The sequence below is a fragment of the Vipera ursinii genome (assembly GCF_947247035.1).
Source record: "Vipera ursinii genome assembly, chromosome: 1".
NCBI lineage: Eukaryota > Metazoa > Chordata > Lepidosauria > Squamata > Viperidae > Vipera > Vipera ursinii.
In genome coordinates, this window is record NC_139512.1 from 87,613,518 (window position 1) to 87,635,292 (window position 21,775).

Consider the following 21,775-nt stretch of genomic DNA (forward strand, 5'->3'; position numbering starts at 1 on the left):
GAACTACCAGAGGACTGGAAAAGAGCTTGTGAGAAGTTGAAATTGATTGATTGAACCTTTTTTTTTGCACACGGCAGCAGAGGCCTAAAGCAAAAAGGTTTTATAAAACCCAGCTGAAGGCTTAGGACTGGGGCAATGGCGCACGTGCCTACAGAGAGGGCTCTGCATGCCACCTGTGGCACGCGTGCCATAGGTTCGCCACCACAGTTATAGACCTATCAGCCTGACCTCAATACCTGGGAAGATTCTGGAAAAGATAATCAAACAATGACTCAGCAAACACCTAGAGGCAAACAAAGTCATTACTAAAAGCCAACATGGGTTTGTCAAAAACAGATCATGCCAGACAAATCTTATTGTATTCTTTGACCAAGTGACAAAATTAGTAGACCAGAAGAACACTGTGGATAAAGTAGATCATAACCTACTACTTGATAAGATAGAAAAATGTGGGTTAGACAGCATCACCACCAGATGGATTCGTAGCTGGCTGACCAGCTGTACTCAGCATGTTGAGACTAGAGTACAGAGAAGAGCAACAAAGATGATTAGGGGACTGCAGGCTAAAACATATAAGGAAAGGTTGCTGGAATTGGGTATGTCTAGTTTAATGAAGAGAAGGGTGAGTGGTGACACGATAGCAGTGTTCCAGTATCTCAGGGGCTGCCACAAAGAAGAGGGAGTCAAGCTATTCTCCAAAGCACCTGAAAGCAGGACAAGAAGGAATGGATAGAAACTAATCAAGGAGAGAAGCAACCTAGAACTAAGGAGAAACTTCCTGACAGTTAGAACAATTAACCAGTAGAACAACCTGCCACCAGAAGCTGTGAATGTAACTGAAAGTTTTTAAGAAGAGACTGGACAGCCATTTGCCTGAAATGGTATAGGGTTTCCTGCCTGAGCAGGGGGCTGGACTAGATGACCTTCCAACACTACTACTACTACTACTACTACTACTTATTATTATTATTATTATTAATATTATTATTATTATTATTATTATTATTATTATTATGTTAAAATTAACACTAAAAGTTTTATTACATTTGGCGTTTCAAAAATAATTACCAACTGAAGTAATGAAATGATTAATTCTACCATGTTATGCTTTTGGGGGGATGCTTCCACCAATGTTAATTAGGCAATTCTACAAAAAATTAAGCTTAGAATCCTGTAGGTTATTAAGTCATACAAATTAGCTCATGATTTAAAATCTTTGCTGTGGAATAAGTAATACTGGACTTAAAGGATGTCTTCAGTTCAAATTGCAAACGAATCCAGCATTAAAAATAAATGCATAGCTATAGTGAAGCTTGTCACCATTATCTCTAGATTCGATTAACTCAGTGAACTCACTGTGCACCTGTCTTATGGAACTTGATCATAAATATTCAGAGATCCTTCATTGTTTGAAAGCTAGGTACTTTCAGGATTGCTTTCTCCAATCAGAATTGACTTGAATAAGACCCTTAACTGTAGTATGCACTGTTGGAATACTAGAGGAAAAGAGGTTGAAACCAGGAAACCTGAATTTGTATTTGTACCATGGGCAATTGCAATTGATGCAATTATATTTAGTTCTGTAAACTTACTGCTTACTGTCATTACTAAGCAGTATCTATCAATCAATTAATAAGTCAATTAAAATGCAGCAAATAGAAAGTTGAACCTAGCCAATTATTGAAATAATGTGAAGCTCATTATTAGAGTACAACTTCTGATGTCGGAGCCAAATTTAAATGTTTGTTATCAAACCTTCAAAATGGCTAGTGCTAGAATACTGTTTTTTCCTATGTGGACTCTTAGAAATTATTTTTTATTAATATTTCTTTTGATCTAGGCTTAAAGATCAATCTGTGCAATGCAAGTAACACTCCAATTTGTAGACATTAGTTGTTAAACTTTTCTTAGTACTTACTTTAAAATTAAACTTTTCTCTTTGGTAAAATAAAACTGAATGACTAAACCATTAAATTCCCAGCCTGGAAGTTTTGTAGGCTATGACACAAACTATACCCTTCTGTTACTACTTATGCTTACCTGTTCAAGTTAATTTCTGTCTTCATTAGTGATTTGCAACTATTTTTTGGCAACTAATTATTCCTAAGAAAAACGTACAATCCAATCTAAACGTTTTGTTAAGTCACGCAGAGAGTAGAAAGCACATTCCATCACCTGGGGTGAGAAGAAAAGAAAGAAAAGATAGAAAACTCACACTTTTAACAGTTTTTTGTTTACTAAACCTGTTTAAAATGGCCTTGCAGTATTTGGCTTGCAGATACATTTATATAAATGGATATCCTACTTTCTCTTTTTTTTGTAATTAGTTAGGTGTAACTGTGTTATTACTGGCCTAGGATGAGTAATGAATATGTATGCATTTGACTTATATAGCTGCTTATCTTATGAAACCAAAGGCAGCAAAACAAAAAACCTGGCAATTCACCAGCAATTTGTAATCCATTGAACAATGTGAACAATGTGATCTCCAATGCCTGGAGGAAACGCTAACACCCTGAAAGCTAAAAGGGCGGAGACCTGCAGGATACCAGGGGCAAGACTATTCTTCAGGGTAGGGGCTGCTGCAGAAAAATTGTGCTTCCTACGACTTATGCTTCTGATATTTTGAACCACCCTGAAGCACGTGGCTCTTTCCACAAGCCTTTGGCAAGGGGGATTGAAGCTTGTTTGGGTTATGTGAGTTTGTTTTCTTTCCTGTCCTCCTTGTTATCATCCTTGCCATTTTTTATTCTTCATTTTTATTCATTGCTGCATTATTTTTCTCTCTTTGTTTTTAATATTCTTAAATTGTCAGTCAGCCTGGGGTCATTTGAAATCAGGTGGCGTATAAATTTGAATAAATAAAATAAATAGCAGCATGTAAGGAAAGAGATAGGAGGCATGCCTACCCTGTCTAACCTGGTGGGGTGGGCAGATACTGTCATGGACATGCAGTCCCACAGATAACCTAACTCTCTGCTATATAGAGCTATAAAGGTAATAACTAGCGTCTTGAATTGGGTTGTGGGCAAAAGTGATAACAACAGTTAGATAAGAGAAATCTGAGTCAGGGCCATAACTGTAATTTCAGAAAGTGTCTGAAAAAGGACTCTCTAGTTCACATGAAAGGGACGCGGTGGCTCAGTGGGTTAGGACACTGAGCTTGTCGATCAGATGGTCGGCAGTTTGGCGGGTCGAATCCCGAGTGCCGCGTAACAGAGTGAGCGCCTGTTACTCGTCCCAGCTTCTGCCAACCTAGCAGTTCGAAAGCACATAAAAATGCAAGTAGAAAAATAGGGACCACTACGGTGGGAAGGTAACAGCGTTCCGTGCGCCTTTGGTGTCTAGTCATGCCAGCCACATGACCACAGAGACGTCCTCGGACAAACGCTGGCTCTTCAGCTTTGAAATGGAGACGAGCACTGGCCCCTAGAGTCGGAAATGACTAGCACGCATGTGCGGGGGAACCTTTACCTTTACCTAACATAATAAAAACAGTTTCAGGATGCATGACTTGTTTTTCCTCCTCTGATCTATCTTGAATTGCTGACAGCACAGGAGAGACTAAAGGAACAGATAGGGAAAGACAGATTCTGTGAATTCTTAGACAAGTTGCTGAATAATTTGGAATTGAGATAATAGGAGCCCCTTTGCCTTGGCCTGTAGCTAGCACCCTCGTGGCTAGATTGGATGGGTAGCAGTCATTTTGGCTTACTTACCACACAGCTGCAATATTTTGCTTTTCTTTTACAACAAGGAGTGGAGCAAAACAGCTTCTTTTCAAACTTAAGTTCATCTGCTGCTTTATTATGAGGAGAAAAAGGAAGTGTGCATGAGGGTAAATGGGGAGGAAAAATCAAGCAAAACAGGGTTAAAAACGAAAGGGGCACTGGGCAAGGGGAGGAAGAGAATGTGAGAGAGCATTTTTTTCCTGTTCTTGTGACTCTAGACTGGACTGCAAAGCTGAGCTTATGTGACTGGCTTGTAAGAATTAAGAGAATCAACTGGCACAATGTCTTGGTTATATAACAATTTGCTTTTTTAACTTACTTCTTGATTTCAAGCTCCTTTGTCATGAATTATAGGACAAGATTAATCCAGTAGAGTAGGGGTCCCCAACTCCTGGGCTGTGGCCCACTGCCGGGACTTGAGCCTTTTGGAACCAGGCCAGGGAAGTAGCAGGCGAAGGAGCATGCATGTGCACCCCCACTTATGTGAGCAGTGGGTGAGCGTGTGTGCGCGTGCTCCATTTGCACAAGCAGCAGGCGTGGGTGCCTGCCACTGACACAAATGGAGCTGGTCGCGTGCACGCGCTTGCCTACCATATGCACAAAACCCTTCTCCCCTCCCCCCCAGCCTGTCTGTAAAGCCAAAAAGGTTGGGGAACTATGCAATAGAGGATCATATTATCTTGCATTTGCACCATTTTGTTGCAAGATTTCTCCCTCAATCACCACCAAAGTAGTGCTTAAAGCTGATATTGCACAGAAGATCTCAGATTTGACCCATTGCAATATGACTGACACAAAAATATGAATCATAAGCACGGATCATGATTGACCTTGTTGTATTTCAAGAGTTTCACCAGTAAATCACAATTCATATTCACGTCCACATTTTCTGTGAGTCAATAAAGTTTCATATATTAAGTCAGAAAAATGCATGTTTCAGTCCTGGTTTTGGACTGTGTTGTCACTGGGCAGGACAGGAAACTTGATTTTTCTGTTATTTGATGATACAAGATCTAAAGTAGTTTCGAAGACATTGCCCGGCAATCCTAATGGGCACATCAACCATGGTAAACAACATTTGAAAGAAGAACTTCACAAGAGTGAAAGCAGGAGTGTAAAGGAAGCAGGGCTTTTAGAAAATATTATGTTGGACTTTCAGCATTACAAAGCTTAACATGGATTGTATCTTTTTAGTCTCTTCCACCAACACAGTGGGCTGGTTTCTGTTAGTGGGAAAAGGGCATAATAGGCTTTAACCTATTCAGTAAGTCTAGTAAACTAAAATTTCTGTTTTCTTTTCCATTTAATTCAGGCAATTGCTGGATATTTTGATGTGCATTTTGAGAAGAATTGTAACAAACAAGTAAGTATTTAAAAGCTACATGTTCAAAATTACCGTATTTTTTGGACCATAAGACGCACCCAGTTTTTAGATCAGGAAAACAAGAAAAAAATTCTTTCTCCTCTCTCCCTCTCTCTCTCTTTCTCTCCCTCCCTCTCCCTTCCTTCCTTCCTTCCTTCCTTCCTTCCTTCCCTCCTTCCCTCCCTCTTTGTCCTTCCCTCTCTGCATTAGAGCAGTACCCGCGGAGGCGGCCCTGCAGCCCGGCTTTCTCTTGCAGAAAGCAAGCTGAAACGGAGTGAGGGAGATTGCCAGAAATGTGAATCGGCCGATCTCGTGCTCCTGCAAACTCCCTCGCTCGGTTTCAGCTTCCCTTGCTACAAGAGAAAGCAAGCTGAAACGGAGTGAGGGAGATTGCCAGAAATGTGAATCGGCCGATCTCGTGCTCCTGCAAACTCCCTCGCTCGGTTTCAGCTTCCCTTGCTACAAGAGAAAGCAAGCTGAAACGAGGCAGATTGCAGCAGCGCGAGATCAGCTGATTCGCATTCCTGGCAATCTCCCTCACTCCGTTTCAGCCTGCTTTCTCTTGTAGCAAGGGAAGCTGAAACCGAGCGAGGGAGAGTGCAGGAGCGTGAGATCGGCGTTTCTCAGCACGTGCCGATTCGTGCTTCACTTGCAGAGGTTGGGGCTGGCCATACGGTTCACCTTCGGACCATAAGACGCACCCTCGTTCCCCCCCCCCCCCGTTTTTGGGAAAAAAGTGCGTCTTATGGTCCAAAAAATACGGTAATTATAAAATATATTTTATATGTTGGCAATTTTTTGCCTTAAGGTGTTTGGAAATAAGCCTATTTGGTATTGCAAACATTTAATATGTATCGTATAATTAATTAATGAAGCATGTTATTTAGACTTGCACTTTATCAGGCTTCTCTAAATTTTGTTACTGCAGATTCTGCTTTCAACTAGTCCCTGTTGCACCAAGACACACTGGAAACAAACAATGTTTTTTCTGGAGAAGCCAATTCCTGTTGAGGAAGGTATATATTTTTTGCCATGCCATTATACTTTTCAGGACAGGTTGGTTGTTAATAAATCCACATACAAAATTACTTCAAAAGCTTAACTCTGCCACCACTATTTCCATTTTGCCTTTCGTTGTAGCATATATGAAAGTTATTTTAACACTGATCCAGAATTTTTAAGACTCTAGGTGGAAATACTTAATCTACTGAGGGTAAGTAGATTAGTAATAAACCTGGTTAGTAATAAAATGTAAGACTGCCAGGAAACTGTAGGCTAGTCTGGAAAGTTGAAATAAAATCATGGAAAATGAAAAGGACAAACCATTTCCTTATCATTGCCCCCCCCCCCAAAAAAAGTGTCTGTATCTGTCTAGACACAAAAAGTTAACTCAAGCAACTGTTTATCTTTTTTCTATGACACTGCAACTTCAACATGCATAGGAATTCATTTTTACATTTTACATTTACATAGTTAATATGCACATTGGGAAAGGGGAAAAAAGGGAAGGGAAAAGGACAAAGAAAAATGGGCAAATTTGCCAAAAATATTCGCAAATATTTTGTTAACTTTTTCAGAAGGGTTTTAAATTGGATGTGGGAGAGAAACAGAAGCACATATTCAAATAGAGAAGCGCTAGGCATTAGCTACATGCACAGCTGGTAATGGAGGGAGTGCAAGGGAGACATTTAGAAATCCTCAACATGATGTAGGAAAACTAATAAACTGACATTCTCAGATTCCCCATTGACTTGTAAGAATCCATCTATCTTCCATGAATTTAAGACTTCTGGGCCTTGCAAATTACATACTGTTTGACAGAAGTGACCAAGTACTGTTGACTGTAATATTGGGAATTGATTAGGTATTGGAAGAGCACACATAGTCTCAGTATTTTAAAAAGGCAATAGAGAAGCTCTAGGAAGTGACAGACAGTTAGTTGGATGCCTAGTAATATTGATAGATTGTCAAGTAGCATGCCTACAAACTGTTTAAAAAGGTATTGCTATCTGAAAACAACATGGGGTTCTGCAGAAACAAATTGTTGACCTAGACTTATCTCTCTTTATTTCAGAAGGAATCACTGGGGGTGGGGGAGGGGGAAGATAAGGGAAAGCTGTGGACATAGCATATTGTAATCCCAATAAAGCATTTGGCAAAATTTCTGCTTATACTCTTTTAAGGACAATATGGATGAATATAGGCTAGAGGGTAATGTGGCTGAGTAGATTTTGCAGTTGGTTGAACCAACACACTTTTTATTAAACGATTCTGTGCTGACTTGAGTAGGATTCCCAAGACTCTGTCTTCAGACTAGTGCTTTTCTATAGCTTTATAAATAGCATGGAATAGGAGGCATGTCAATCAGGTTTGAAGATGCTACTAAACTACCAGTTTTGGCTGGCATCATAAGAGGACAAAAATAAATAAATAAATCACAGTTCAGAATTACTTCAAGAGGGTTAAATATTGGGCCATACCCAAAAGGATGATGTTCATTGACAACAGTCATAAGGCATCAATATTAAATGTATAAGTACAGGATTGGAGAAACATGCTTTGATGGCAGTGTATATGGGAAGTTGCTTGGAGTACTTCTGAGACACCAACTAAATACAACAAACAATGTTATAGTAGCTAAAGTGGTTAATGCCATTTTGTGCCATATTAACCAAAAAAGGATGGCCAGATTACAGGACATAATACTTCCTTTGTTCTTTATACTGGTTAAGCTGCACTTGGAGTACTGTTTTTATTCTAGGCCCCACACTTTAAAAAAGAATACATAGAAACTGGTGCAGATTCAGAGAATCTGATGGTAAGCTGCCCACCAGACAGGCTGTATGAGAAGCAATTAAAGAATGTAGACATTTTTAGCTTACAAAAAAAGAAGTTCAGGACATATATCATAGGTAAAGGTAAAGGTTCCCCCGCACATGCGTGCTAGTCGTTTCCAACTCTAGGGGCCGGTGCTCATCTCCGTTTCAAAGCCGAAGAGCCAGCTCTTGTCCGAGGACGTCTCCGTGGTCATGTGGCCGGCATGACTAGACGCCAAAGGCGCACGGAACACTGTTACCTTCCCACCATAGTGGTCCCTATTTTTCTACTTGCATTTTTACGTGCTTTCAAACTGCTAGGTTGGCAGAAGCTGGGACGAGTAACAGGCACTCACTCTGTTCCGCGGCACTCAGGATTCAACCCGCCAAACTGCCGACCTTCTGATCGACAAGCTCAGCGTCCTAACTCACTGAGCCACCGCGTCCCACATATATCATAGCAGTCTATAAATAACTAAAAGTTGTTGTGCACAAGGGAGCATATATGTTCTTTGTTTAAACCACAAGCCTAGTGTGTTGGCACTAACAGGAGATTCAGGCTGAGTATTAGAAGGGATTTCTGAACAGTTTTCCTAGGATAGTGGTGGGTTCCCTCACAAATGAGCCGAGTGGCCATCTGTTGGGATGATTTAATAGACTTCCTGCATTTGCAGAAGTTTGGAACAGATGACCCAGAAGGGGGTCCCTAGCAATTTATAACATTCTGCAATTCTACGTAGAGAAGGCCAATGTTTAATCAGATTTTTACCCTCTGTATGGATTAGGTGATAAGTTTGTTTGCCGCACAAAAGGATACTACTTCTACATTAGCATTTATTTACAGTAAATAAATGAGAGCTGAGATGGCTCTGCAGATTGAGAGATACGCCCACTGGACTTTTTCTTTTTCCATCTATGTACCATCAACGAGCAATCCTCTTGATATATTTGCAACATCGGCCCTGAGAGACTATTCGAGCGCAACATGATTTATCGTTATTCCGAAGCGGACTTGTATGCCCTTAGGGCGGTTCCTGCCTCATGGGCGCGACCTGTCGCCTGTTTCCATACTCCCCTTAATGACGGGTCCAAGCTTTGGGACTCCGAGAGGTGGTTGGGCTTGGACAGGGGCCTCGAGTTAAGACGCGCTAAGAGGCCCCTGATAAGATTCTTAGCCGGTTATTTTAAGAGGTTAGGGAGGGGGAGGGTGGGGAAGGAATCTATAACCGGCACTCAGTCTGGACCTGTTAGAGGTCCCGACGGGACGGGGTCGGGGGAGGTGGCTGCTGGCGCTGGGAATGTGGGGGTGGGGCATCGAATCCCCACGGCGATAGGGTATGGCAGCAGGTGTTTGCGCGGAGGGCCATATCAACATCTGGGATCGCGCCCCCGCTATCTCCGAGCGGTGGCGCGCTCCGACCCTCCGGTTAGCACCCTCCTACCCGGGGATGAGGGTGATCAGGCCCCTGAGCTCAGGTTGGTCTATTTTAACGCTAGATCCGTAGTTAACAAAGCTCCCCTCATCCGTGACCTGATCGAGGAGGAATGTGCGGATCTAGCGTGCATCACGGAAACTTGGTTGGGTTCGGAGGGAGGGGTGCCTCTCACCGAGTTATGCCCGCCAGGTTTCCGGGTGCTGCACCAGCCACGGGCTCAGGGCAGGGGTGGTGGGGTGGCAGTGGTTATTCGGGAGACTCTGTGTCCTCGGGAGGCCACCATTGTCCAGATGGCCGGGAGTGAATCCCTCCTCTTGAGATGTGGTCCTCGGGTTCAGCTGGGCTTGTTGCTCACATACCTGGCGCCCAGCTGTGTGGCAACAGCCCTGCCTGAGCTGCTCGACACCCTCTCAGGGTTGGCGGTGGAGTTCCCCAGGCTTATAGTCCTGGGTGACTTCAACCTGCCATCACTGGGGGGGTCGTCGGAGTTAGCTCGGGAGTTCATGGCTTCCATGACAGCCATGGGCCTGACCCAGGTTATTGAGGGCCCTACTCACGAGGGGGATCATACTCTCGACCTGGTGTTCCTGTCTGGACAATGGTTGGATGATCTGGGAGGGGGTTCTCCGTCCATCACCCCTCTGTCATGGTCAGATCATTACCTCCTGAGGCTGGTTTTCCGTCATGCCATCCCCCGCCGCTGGGCGGCGGAACCGACCAGGTGGTTCCGCCCCAGGCGCCTAATGGACCCGGACCGGTTCCAGAGGGCGCTTGGGCCGATACCTATCACCCTTACCCACAGCCCAGTTGATGCTCTGGTGGAGGCCTGGGAAACGGCTGCCACCAGGGCACTCGACTGTGTTGTACCCATGCGACCTCTGACTCGGCGCAGATCCCGTTGGGCTCCATGGTTCTCTGTGGAGCTCCGGGAGATGAAGCGTCGGAGACGAGGTCTAGAGAGCGGTTGGAGATCCAGCCGATCCGAACCCGACCGATTGCAGTTAAGAACCTTCATAAGGTCTTATCTTGCGGCGATAAGGACGGCGAAGTCTAACTACTTTGCCGCCCTTATCGCGTCCGCAGATAATCGCCCGGCCGCCCTGTTTAGGGTGACTCGCTCCCTCCTTAACCAGGAGGTGAGGGAGGATCCCTTGCAGGGACGAGCCGAGGAGTTTAGTCATCATCTGACGGACAAAATCGCTCGGATCCGGACCGGCTTGGACTCTGACTGGGCAGAGTCTGATGTGGAGGAATCAGGCGGTCTTGAGCACGTTATCTGGACTGAGTTCGACCCTGTTTCCCCTGATGATGTGGACAGGATCATGGGGAGACTGAGCTCCACCACCTGTTTGTTGGATCCGTGCCCCTCCTGGCTAGCTTATGCGGCTCGGGAGGGAACACGAGGCTGGTTCCATGCAGTAATAACTGCTTCTTTGAAGGAGGGTGTCTTCCCTGCCGCCTTGAAGGAGGCGGTGGTGAGACCCCTCCTCAAGAAGCCTGCTTTGGACCCGGCTGTTTTAAACAACTATCGTCCAGTCTCCAACCTTCGCTTCCTGGCGAAGGTTGTTGAGAGTGTGGTGGCGCATCAGCTCCCTCTGTTCCTGGAGGAAACTGATTATCTGGACCCGTACCAATCGGGCTTCAGGCCTGGACACAGCACGGAGACGGCATTGGTCGCGCTGGTGAATGATCTCTGGAGGGCTAGGGACAGGGGTTGCTCCTCTGTCCTGGTCCTATTAGATCTCTCAGCGGCTTTCGATACCATCGACCATGGTATCCTGCTGCGGCGTCTCAGGGGGCTGGGAGTGGGAGGCACCGTTTTACGGTGGTTCTCCTCCTACCTCCAGGGCCGCTCGCAGTCGGTGTTGACAGGAGGGCAGAGATCCGCCCCGAGGTCTCTCATTTGTGGAGTCCCTCAGGGGTCGGTTCTCTCGCCCCTCCTGTTCAACATCTACATGAAGCCGCTGGGCGAGATCATTCGTGGTTTTGGGGTGGGGTATCACCAGTACGCTGATGATACCCAACTTTTTCTTTCCACCCCGAACCAACCCAGTGATGCCCTCTCCGTGATGTCCCGGTGCCTGGAGGCGGTTCAGGTCTGGATGGGGAGAAACAGGCTTCGTCTCAATCCCGCCAAGAATGAGTGGCTGTGCATATCGGCGTCTCGGGTTAACCAAGTTATTCCACCTCTAACGATGGGGGGTGAGGTGTTACCCCCCGTTGATAGGGCTCGCAACTTGGGCGTCCTCCTGGATTCACGGCTCAATTTTGAAGATCACATAGGAGCCGTGACCAGGGGGGCTTTTGCACAGGTTCGCCTGGTGCGCCAGTTGCGCCCCTATCTGGACCGAGACGCCCTACGCACAGTCACTCATGCGCTTGTGACCTCCCGTTTGGACTACTGCAACGCTCTCTACATGGGGCTGCCCTTGAAGACCACTCGGAGGCTTCAACTGGTGCAGAATGCGGCCGCGCGAGTTGTAATGGGGGTTTCCCGATACTCCCATGTAACACCTCTACTCCGCGAGCTGCATTGGCTTCCGGTTGCCCTCCGGGTGAAATTCAAGGTGCTGGTTATCACCTATAAAGCCCTACATGGCCTGGGTCCGGGTTATTTGAGGGAACACCTGCTGCCGGCATCAAACGCCCTTCGCCCAGTGCGCTCCCACAGGGAGGGTCTGCTCAGGGTTCCGCCGGTGAGAGATTGCCGGCGGGTGACACCCAGGGATAGGGCCTTCTCGGTGGGAGCGCCTGCCCTCTGGAACCAGCTGCCGGTAGAGCTGAGGACTGCTCCCGACCTCCGATCATTCCGCCGGGGCCTGAAGACCTGGCTCTTTGAGCTCTCGGGCCCAGGCTGAGGAGAAAATTTTAACTGGGGTTTTAATCTACAGGGTGAATTTAATGCTTTTTTAATTGGTTTTAACTTTTGTATGTTTCGATTTTAATTCCCTGTAAACCGCCCTGAGTCCTCAGGGAAAGGGCGGTATACAAATGCAAATATTAAATTATTAAATTATTAAATTATTCATTTGCTGTATCTCAATTTGGCAAGCAAAAATAATTCAGATAACATGGGGCTCATGTTTTCCCGATTCTTTGTTTGCATAAACTAATTGTAACGTGAATGTAATACGATTACACCGTGCAGCTTTTCTGATTTGAAAGTTTTGGGTTTGGGCTAGAAAGGGCATCGTATGAAATCACAGGACCATTTGATGGCAGGAAAAGCGCCGAAGTATGTACAAGGGGCACTTCTGAAAACATGTTGGCATAAGCAAAATATCCCTCCTCAAACTCCTTTTCTATATCAACACCGTTGTTAGTTTCATGTCATTCCTTTTCTCTAAGAGGTCAAAGCAGTGTGCTTTTCAAAATGAACTTTGTGTAGCTGATGATGCTTACTAGGAAGTGAGTCAAGAGGTGTGAGTGAACGATGCTCCAGAATGTGATAGTGATACAGAATCAGGTTCAATAGAACATTGCCACTGTGCTTCATTTGTTCTCAATATTTCACTACAGGGCTAAAGGAGTGAAGCAAGACCCATTTAATATTTCACAGACAAGAGAATCTATATTCCTCTTAAAGGGCATTTTTTAAAATATATATATATCAGAAAGTTGAATAACAGAAATGCATATCATCAATTCTACTCAGCTATTGCCTGAATATGCTGTAGTTTTATTTATACTAATTTATACTAAACTTGTCTAGTTTTTCCCTAGCTCTTAATAGATTTGTGTGTGTGTGTGTGTTTGTGTGTATTCTGTATCTTCCCTGACAGAGTATATTTTCCACTTTCTGTTAGTGTATATAACTTACCTTGATTTTTTTTTCAAAAAAGCTTTGTTTTTTTTATTGACTTAATGAATTAAGCTGAAAGACAAAAGCCTTATGCCAGCCAATTCTATTAGCAATAAAATAGCACAAGTGCGTTTTTTATGTTCCTTGTCCCTTGCTGTGTGGTTTTCTACACTGGCTTTAAGATGGTAAAGGGCAACCATGAGCAAGCCAAATATTTTAAATGGGGTATTTTACTGAAGGCTACTTCATTCTTGATACTTTAATTTAGTTCAGTTATATCAATAAAAGTGTGCACTCAATGATATACATATGTGTGGATAGTAAGATTTATTTTACCAGGAAGTACAAAAATCATATATGAGATAGCCTTCTTTCTAGACTATTGGCTAATATTTGAAGTTTTTATTGATTTCAATACACTCAAAAATAGTCACTTTTAATTTGAAATTTAAAATCATAGAAACGAGACATATTTAAGAGCACATTTCCAAACTGAATCCGAAATACAGAACATGCAAAGCAGGTAATTCAAGCTTTGGCTTATTAGTGATGAGCCAGTTTACATGTGTCCTCCTAGATACGGCGTATTTATACTTGCTGCTTCCGGAAGCTTACTGTTACTAATCTCATTAGCTTATGAACAATTTCCCATCTTACGATTCAGCAGTATAATTACTTTTAGCCCTTGGCTGCCATAAAGATCATGCAGTATGTCTGTGGGTAACATTTCCATTCAAGTAAAAGCTCAACTATGACAATTGCTATAATGTGCTCAGCCGTAGAACCAGGCCTCTAAGGGATTAAAAAAAACACAACCCCAAAACATAGTAATTATAATTGCATGCTTCTCTGGAAGATTTGTTAAAGGCAAATCAGACTTGATTTTTTCTCTGCCGAAAGAGTGTCAGTTCCGTAGGAGCAGGATAATGAATTCAGGCTTGATCAAAACTACAGCGGGACTTGTATCTTGCCTGCTTCTTCCTGAGCAGGGGTGATGCAACTCAGCCTTGAAAAGCATTCTCTCTACTGCAAGTAGAGCAGCAAAGCTGTTGAGAGCACATCAGTCATTTTATTTCCCCGTGGCATTGATTAATTGGCCTAGATCATCTTCTGATTGCCCTGCCATTGCGTTAGTTCAGGAACAGAGATGGTGGCACACAAGATGGGATTTAATGTAGCCCATTGGAGCAAGAAAGGGAAAGATCTGCCTCGTGACCATGAATAAAGCTGATTGTCTGAGTCACTTAATGCAATTAGCTTGGAAATAACGGGTACGGGGGGCACCCTGATTGAAAACTGTCCTCAGTTCTTATAGAAATGTTGTTTTCTAGATTTCACAAATTCATCAAATTTCACAAATTCATTTGCTTTAAAAAGCAGGTTTAATCCCTTTTATGCATAATTAAAGTGAGACGGTGGGCTGACAAAATAATCTGGGGTAGAATTACAACCTTTACATTAACAAACATTTTTAGAAACTACTAGCATTTTTCAGCTAATACGGGTAGTCCTCGACTTATGACCGCAACTGAGCCCCAAATTTCTGTCATTATGTGAAACATTTGTTAAGCAAATTTTTTGCCCCATTTTACGACCTCTCTTGCCACAGTTGTTAAGTGAATCCCTGCAATTGACAAGTTAATAACGTGGGTCGTTAGGTGAATCGGGCTTCCCCATTGATTTTGCTTGTCAAAACATTGCAAAGGGGATCACGTAACCTTGGGACACAGCAACGGTCGTAGGTATGAGTCAGTTGCCAGGTATCTGAATTTTGATCATGTGAAAGGGGAAGGGGATGCTACAAAGGTCGTGTGAAAAACGGTCATAAGTCATTTTTTCCAGTGCTGTTGTAACTGAATGGTCACTAACTGAACTGTTGTAAATCGAGGACTACCTATAATTGTTTTTGCTGTGGGTGTTTTGAAGTAAGTATCATTAGGTTTTGTTGTTTGTATCAGAAAATTAATCTATTTAGTTATAAAAGCAAGATTACTTCATCTTTGCAGCCACAAAAGCTTGCTACATCTTTTACAAATTACAAATTATTCACATATATTCTAACAAGTGCAATACTACTTTCAGTAGGGTTTTTTTTCCTGCTTCATTTTATTTCAGTCACTTAAGTTAATAAAAGAAGTGGAAACCTCTACATAAAATTCTTCCAAGATTATTTACCATACCCGAAGCTTTTTTGTTTTGAGAAAGTTTCTCCATAGCAAAAATGTGTTGTGTGTTGTGGCTATTTATATTGCTCTTTTGATTCTGTTTATTGCTTATTGTCACTTTGACAAGAAGGGTGGGCGATGTCCCAAAGGTTCTTTTCCAAAAGGCAACTGGACTTTCTTGGGTTTTTTTCCTTGAAAACGTTTCACTTCTCATCCAAGAAGCTTCTTCAGTTCTGACTGAATTGAAACGTTTTCAAGGGAAAAAAAACCAAGAAAGTCCAGTTGCCTTTTGGAAAAGAATCTTTGGGTCAACCATGACCTGGATAATTGAGAATCTCCATAGACAAGGATGGCTGTGGAAATACAAATAAATAAATTCGCCTCCAAGAATTGAGTCATCCAGATTAAGCTGGGATCTAAAAAGATACGTGGGAAACCAGGAGGGTCAACACCGTTAGAGTTAGTCAGGAGAAATCTTACCAATAAACATCAGAAGTTCACCGTGTAATATAAAATTAATATGGTGATAATGGACAAGAAGATTTATTGTTCTTAGCATCAGACAGTTGTTTTCCTTGTTATTTTTATTTTATTTTTAACTTATTTATAAGTCTTTAAAAGACTTTGGGAAATTGAACAACGTATAATTTGTAGCAGAAATAAATCCATTTATTTACTAATATTAGAGGAAAAACTGGTAATGTTCTTTAACAGTGAAGATAAGTAACACCAGCTGCCTGCAGTTAGTGCAGGTTCGCATCCCACCAGGCTCAAGGTTGACTCAAGCCTTCAAATCCTTCCGAGGTAGGTAAAATGAGGACCCAGATTGTTGGGGGCAACTAAGCTGACTTTGTAATAATGCCACTTGGGGCAGGGGGCGAAAGCCCTAATATGCAGGCATATACGTAGAATGAAGGCTATTGCTAAGCACATTGATTTGTGCTTAGATTGTAAGCCGCCCTGAGTCTTCGGAGAAGGGCAGGATATAAATGGGATTTTTAAAAAAAATGTATTCCTTTCCACCTGTGCTATCGACCCCACTTTACCTCCATCTTCTCTGGGGTAGACTTTGTGGGGACAGGCTGTAAGAAGGAAGGATTTAAATCAGCCAATAATATCTGTTTGCTTGGCAGAAAGACACCTGTGGTTATAGGACTTAAAATCTTTGTATTTCTGTTTTGTGTTTCTAGGTGAAGAACTGAAAGGAAGGATTACAATACACAGAAACCGAAAAGATTCCCGTAGCCTCATTGTAACCCTTTCAGTTAAAAATGTGAAACAAACATACAATCTACAGTGAGCATTGTCCCACAATCAGCTTGAGAATCTTAGTTCAGTGGCCAGACGCTTCTTTTTGAAGCAGAAAACCCTGGATAAAATTTTAAGTTCAATTGGTTCTACTTCCCATAACTTTTCTCCCCCTGGACATACAGCTGATCTATTATAATGAGTCGTATATTATTATGTGCTGTCTTAACAAATTATTTCACCTTGTGTGGGAAACCCTTAGTAGCGGCAGCAGTCCTCTGCCCAATCTCTGAACCTTCCCTAAATGTAAGAATGCATTACAATAGAAATACAGTGCAGATCTACATTTAGAAGTGACATCACCTGTACAATTCTATTTTTTTTTTTTGAAGAGTTCATATTATTAGATGGGACCCAGAATTTTTTTCTACAGTGATGGAATCTCCTGGAGTTTTCTGCACAGTAGGTGTAAGGCAAGCTTTGTCCGTCAACCCAGCAAGCCTTCTTATCACCACTTCCATCCTTCTGGAGAGTCTTCAGAACATATTTTTGAGAATCTTTAGGACCTCCTGGCAGCTGGATTCCTCCTCTGGTTCAAAATCTTTTAACTTTGCAAGTAGGAAGAGTCTTTATGTCTGCAGGAAGCCAGGCCTAGTTTCAACATAAACATTAAAAATACTGAAGACATGCAAATAGAACTATGTGGATACCAGAAGCATTTGGATTTGACTACCTTCAAGCAATGCATAGGCAAGAATTATGCTTTTGCACACATTTTTATAAACATAGTTTCAAAATAAATTCATTTCTTGGTCTTTGGATTTCAAATGTACATATATTATTAGATTGTAATAGCTTTAAAATACTAAAGATGGAATACAAAAATTTGCTGTTATTAAAATCACCATCACTTGAGTCTCATCTTTCTACCTAGAGGGCATTCCAGATGACTAACAAAGGGACCGATGTGACCAAGGGACCGATGTGTTGGCGATATCTGGAACAAAAGGATCTGGTGCCAGGGTAGACTATTGCGATATACCACATATGGGGCTGCTTTTGTGGACTATTTAGTAATGACAGTAGATAAAAAATGCAGCTGTCCATATGCTGTCATGTAAGAATTGCATCAGCCTTGTTACACCGATACAGTGGAGGTTGCACTAGTTGCCAACAGATTTATGATTACAATTCTGTATTTTGGTTCTGTTTTTAAAAGTCGTTTATATGGCTTAGCTCCTGGCCACTTTTGGAATCACCTTCACCAAATAGGGCCCTCCCATCTGGTCCCCATCCTGGTTTGGGGTGGTAATTTGTTCCCAAATGAGAGAGTTGAAATCAGTGGGGGCCAACCAGAGAATCATGGAATAGCATCCTTCTGAGACTAGATTGGTATAGACTTTGATATTCTGCAAAGCAGTAATAACTGAGTTCTGTAGGATCTTGGGACTTCGGGCTACCTCTGATGGAGCCCATCATTGGTGTATTAAAAATACCGCTTTTTAAACCACATTTTTTATTTTTATGGATGATCCCAGTTAACAGACTTATTCTTGCAGAAATTATAATTTGGTAAACTTCAAAGAACTGTTATGATCATTATCCTACAGTCAGGTTGTGCAATATGCGAGATTTACCACTGCTGTGACTTGTAAGAGGAACGTTCCATTATACTTTAAAAGCTCTTTTCTATTCATAATTGGATTGAAGCCTGAAAAAGAGAAAGTGGAAAGAAATCTATAGTGGCTTGGAAAGCTTTTCTAACCAGGGTGAATGGAGGAGAAATGTGCCAAAGGGATTAAAAGAGATTTCCTCAAAATAAAATATTGGCCTTCCTCCCCAGCCAGGTTTCTATTAAAAGAAAGGATCAGGGAAATGATTTTTATTAGAACCACCATGGGGATGGATATGCAGGAGCCCTCAGGTGACTGGCCCTGCCCTCTCAGGACAGTCACACCTCCAGAAGAATTTCTTAGTTTCATATTACTAGCCTAGCACTGTTAAGCACATTAACTCTGACTTTGCCTTGTGTTGAATGTTTTGTATACAAAGCTTAAAAGATTGAAATTTGGCTGATGGGATTGTAATGTGGCACTTGAAGACTTCTGGTTTGTCACACAGCCCTCTGGATGGCTGGGAGACTTGCTCTCTCTCCCCTATCCAGTTTTGCATTGCTCGGGGGCCCTGAAAATGGCCAAAAGTCACTCCGAAGAGGCGACCAGCAAGGAGGGGTGCTCACGGGAGAGTCGCAACTCTCCCGTTAGACCTGGCGATCTCTCCAAACTGGTGGATGAAAGGACCGGCCATTATTGTTCGTCCCTAGGCTGTGAACAGCTGAAGTAACATTTTCCACCAGGCAACTCTTAAAGCAGCATGGAAGAGACTGGGTGAGATCTACCTCTTTTACACCCTAATTATTTTCTGTACCTCATTAAGCTGCTAAGCATTCTCCTCCCCTGCAGTGAGGGAAGGGGGACTTTAGCCCTCCCTCCAGAAAGAGTGGCGACTAACTACCCAGGGGCGTTTTAAATGTTGAAAAAGTAACTGAATCCCAATTGGAACTTTATCAAAGCTTGTGGACTGAAAGTTTTTTATTTTTTATTTTTCATTATCTACTTCTGTTGGAAATCTGAGGGTTTTTTTTATAAAAAAGAAGAAAACTGAAAAGATTAAAATAATTTTGGGACTCAAAGAGAAACTTTAAAAAGGGCCTGGCTGACTGCCCTTTTGAAACAACAGCTGTGAAAGGCGCTGTGTTCCCTACCTAGGGAAAAAAAAACCTCTCTCTTGGATTTTCTAAGTGTAAAGCCTTTAGTCTAAAATACCAATATGGAAGAAGACCAGGAACAAAATTTCCTTATGGATGAAGATCAACAAATGCTATGTTGAAAACACTAATTCAAACTCTTACCACAACCAATGAAATACTAAGAGGCTATGGGAAGGAACAAGAAGACAGCCCAGATATGAAAGCCCAAACTTTGATCACAACTAAAGAACCATCTATACAAAATACAATAGGAAAAAATGGAAGATTTAAATACTATGACAGAAAAATCTACTATTTAACAAATTGACATTTGAAAATCCAGAAAAGACATTGACAACTTGGAAAAAGGAAAAGGTTTCCTATACAACTCAGAAGGAACTAGAGGATCTAACAAAAGAAAGTTGGATGAGAAGATAAACAATTCAGAACAACCACGTTGATATGGAAGAATAAAGAGACGACCCACAAGATCTACAAGTCCTCTCAAAAAGATGGCGACTGGATGGTTTTGCCAATATCAATTAACATACATGATATTACAAGGAGATTGGTTCAATGACCCAAAAACAAGGGCATGGAAGATAATTTGGCAAAGGAAAAAAGCCAGAATAAGACTCAAGAAGAATAGAGTTTCGACTATCTTATTGAAATCTAAAACAGAATGTACTTAAATAGATAAGACGTGCATGCTGAACACAAGACATTGTTATGAACTGAAATAAAAAAATTTGCTCATTACAATTTAGCAGTATAAATACTAATAGCTAATTTCAGTATTGATTTGTGCATAAAGGTCATGTAAAGGTGAATAATGTAGATAAGCTAAAAACCTATTGTTGAAAGTAATAAATAGGTCTATAAAGGTAAAGGTAAAAGTTCCCCCGCACATGCGTGCTAGTCGTTTCCAACTCTAGGGAGCGGTGCTCATCTCCGTTTCAAAGCCGAAGAGCCAGTGTTTGTCCGAGGATGTCTCCGTGGTCATGTGGCCGGCATGACTGGACGCCAAAGGCGCACAGAACACTGTTACCTTCCCACCGTAGTAGTCCCTATTTTTCTACTTGCATTTTTACGTGCTTTCGAACTGCTAGGTTGGCAGAAGGAGGAACGAGTAAAACGCGCTCACTTTGTTACGCGGCATTCGGGATTCGACCCGCCAAACTGCCGAGCTTCTGATCGACAAACTCAGCGTCCTAACTCACTGAGCCACCGCGTCCCTAAATAGGTCTATATGGAATGTTAAAAATGAAAATTATTAGTTTAAGCAAGAGATAGCAGATACAAAGAGGAAGAAAGAGGAAGTATTAAATACTGAAATAAAAAGAAATTTTGATTACTACTTTAAAAAACAACTGAAAACTAGCAAAAAGGAAGGATATCGTATCCTTAATTTGTTGACATAGAGGGTGAGAAGTTAAGTAGATGGGATGTGTATTTTGAATATTAGATTTTGTGAGGAATGGTGATTGATGAATTGGGAGTATATTAAAAATCTTGGGAATGATAAATATCAAATGTTAAATCTAAATGTTAGTGGAAATTAAAACTGAAAAATCTATTAGGTCATTGATTGTCTAAAAGATTGTATGTTAAAACAACTAGAAGGTGTAAACTAAAAACGATATATGTAAAAGTTATTTTCTATGTGATTGATAGGATAAAACTTGTCTTTAAATTTACAAATAGGCAGTATATATGAAGGGAAAAAGAAAAGAAATGTTTATGGTAGCAATCTGAAATCTGTACTGATGATATCTGTATATAATTGAATTACTACTACTCAGCCACCACATTATTTTCAAATATGTGAATGTAATATTAGAAAATCAATAAAATTTATATATATATATATATATATATATATAAATTTTTATATATATATATATATATAAATTTATATATATATATATATATATATATATATATATATATATATATATATATATATATATATATATATATAATTTTATATATATAAATTTAAGTTTAAAAAAGAAAAAAAAACAGCCACTATCACACACTTCTTCCAGAAGAACGAAGCTGAAGTCACCAGCCTGAGGATGACGGATGAGATTTCGTCGAAACGTTGCCTTGATACCTCCAATTCTATGTGGGAAAAAACCCAAATGACCAAAGATCTACATACAAACACACACACACATACATATATACACGCGGTGGCTCAGTGGGTTAGGATGCAGAGCTGGTCGATCAGAAGGTCGGCGGTTTGGCAGGTTCAATCCTGAGTGCTGCGTAACAGAGTGAGTGCCTGTTACTCGTCCCAGCTTCTGCCAACCTAGCAGTTTGAAAGCACGTAAAAATGCAAGTAGAAAAATAGGGACCACTACGGTGGGAAGGTAACAGCATTCCGTGCGCCTTTGGCGTCTAGTCATGCCGGCCACATGACCACGGAGACGTCCTTGGACAAACGCTGGCTCTTCGGCTTT

General features: G+C 41.9%; 1 protein-coding gene across 2 annotated transcripts in view; it reads left to right on the top strand.

The window, feature by feature from the left end:
* PRMT3 (protein arginine methyltransferase 3) overlaps positions 1-20,074 on the top strand; it is a 79,137-nt gene extending 59,063 nt beyond the window's left edge. Inside the window, exons 13-15 of one of the 2 annotated variants that reach the window (XM_083355334.1) lie at positions 5,044-5,094; positions 6,023-6,110; positions 16,504-17,489. In XM_083355334.1, the coding sequence (XP_083211460.1) occupies positions 5,044-5,094; positions 6,023-6,110; positions 16,504-16,613 (249 nt within the window). In that variant the 3' untranslated portion in view covers positions 16,614-17,489. Of the gene's footprint in view, positions 1-5,043; positions 5,095-6,022; positions 6,111-16,503 lie in introns of both variants that reach the window. The other variant, XM_083355333.1, reaches the window with a different exon arrangement.
* The last annotated feature ends 1,701 nt before the right edge of the window (positions 20,075-21,775 follow it).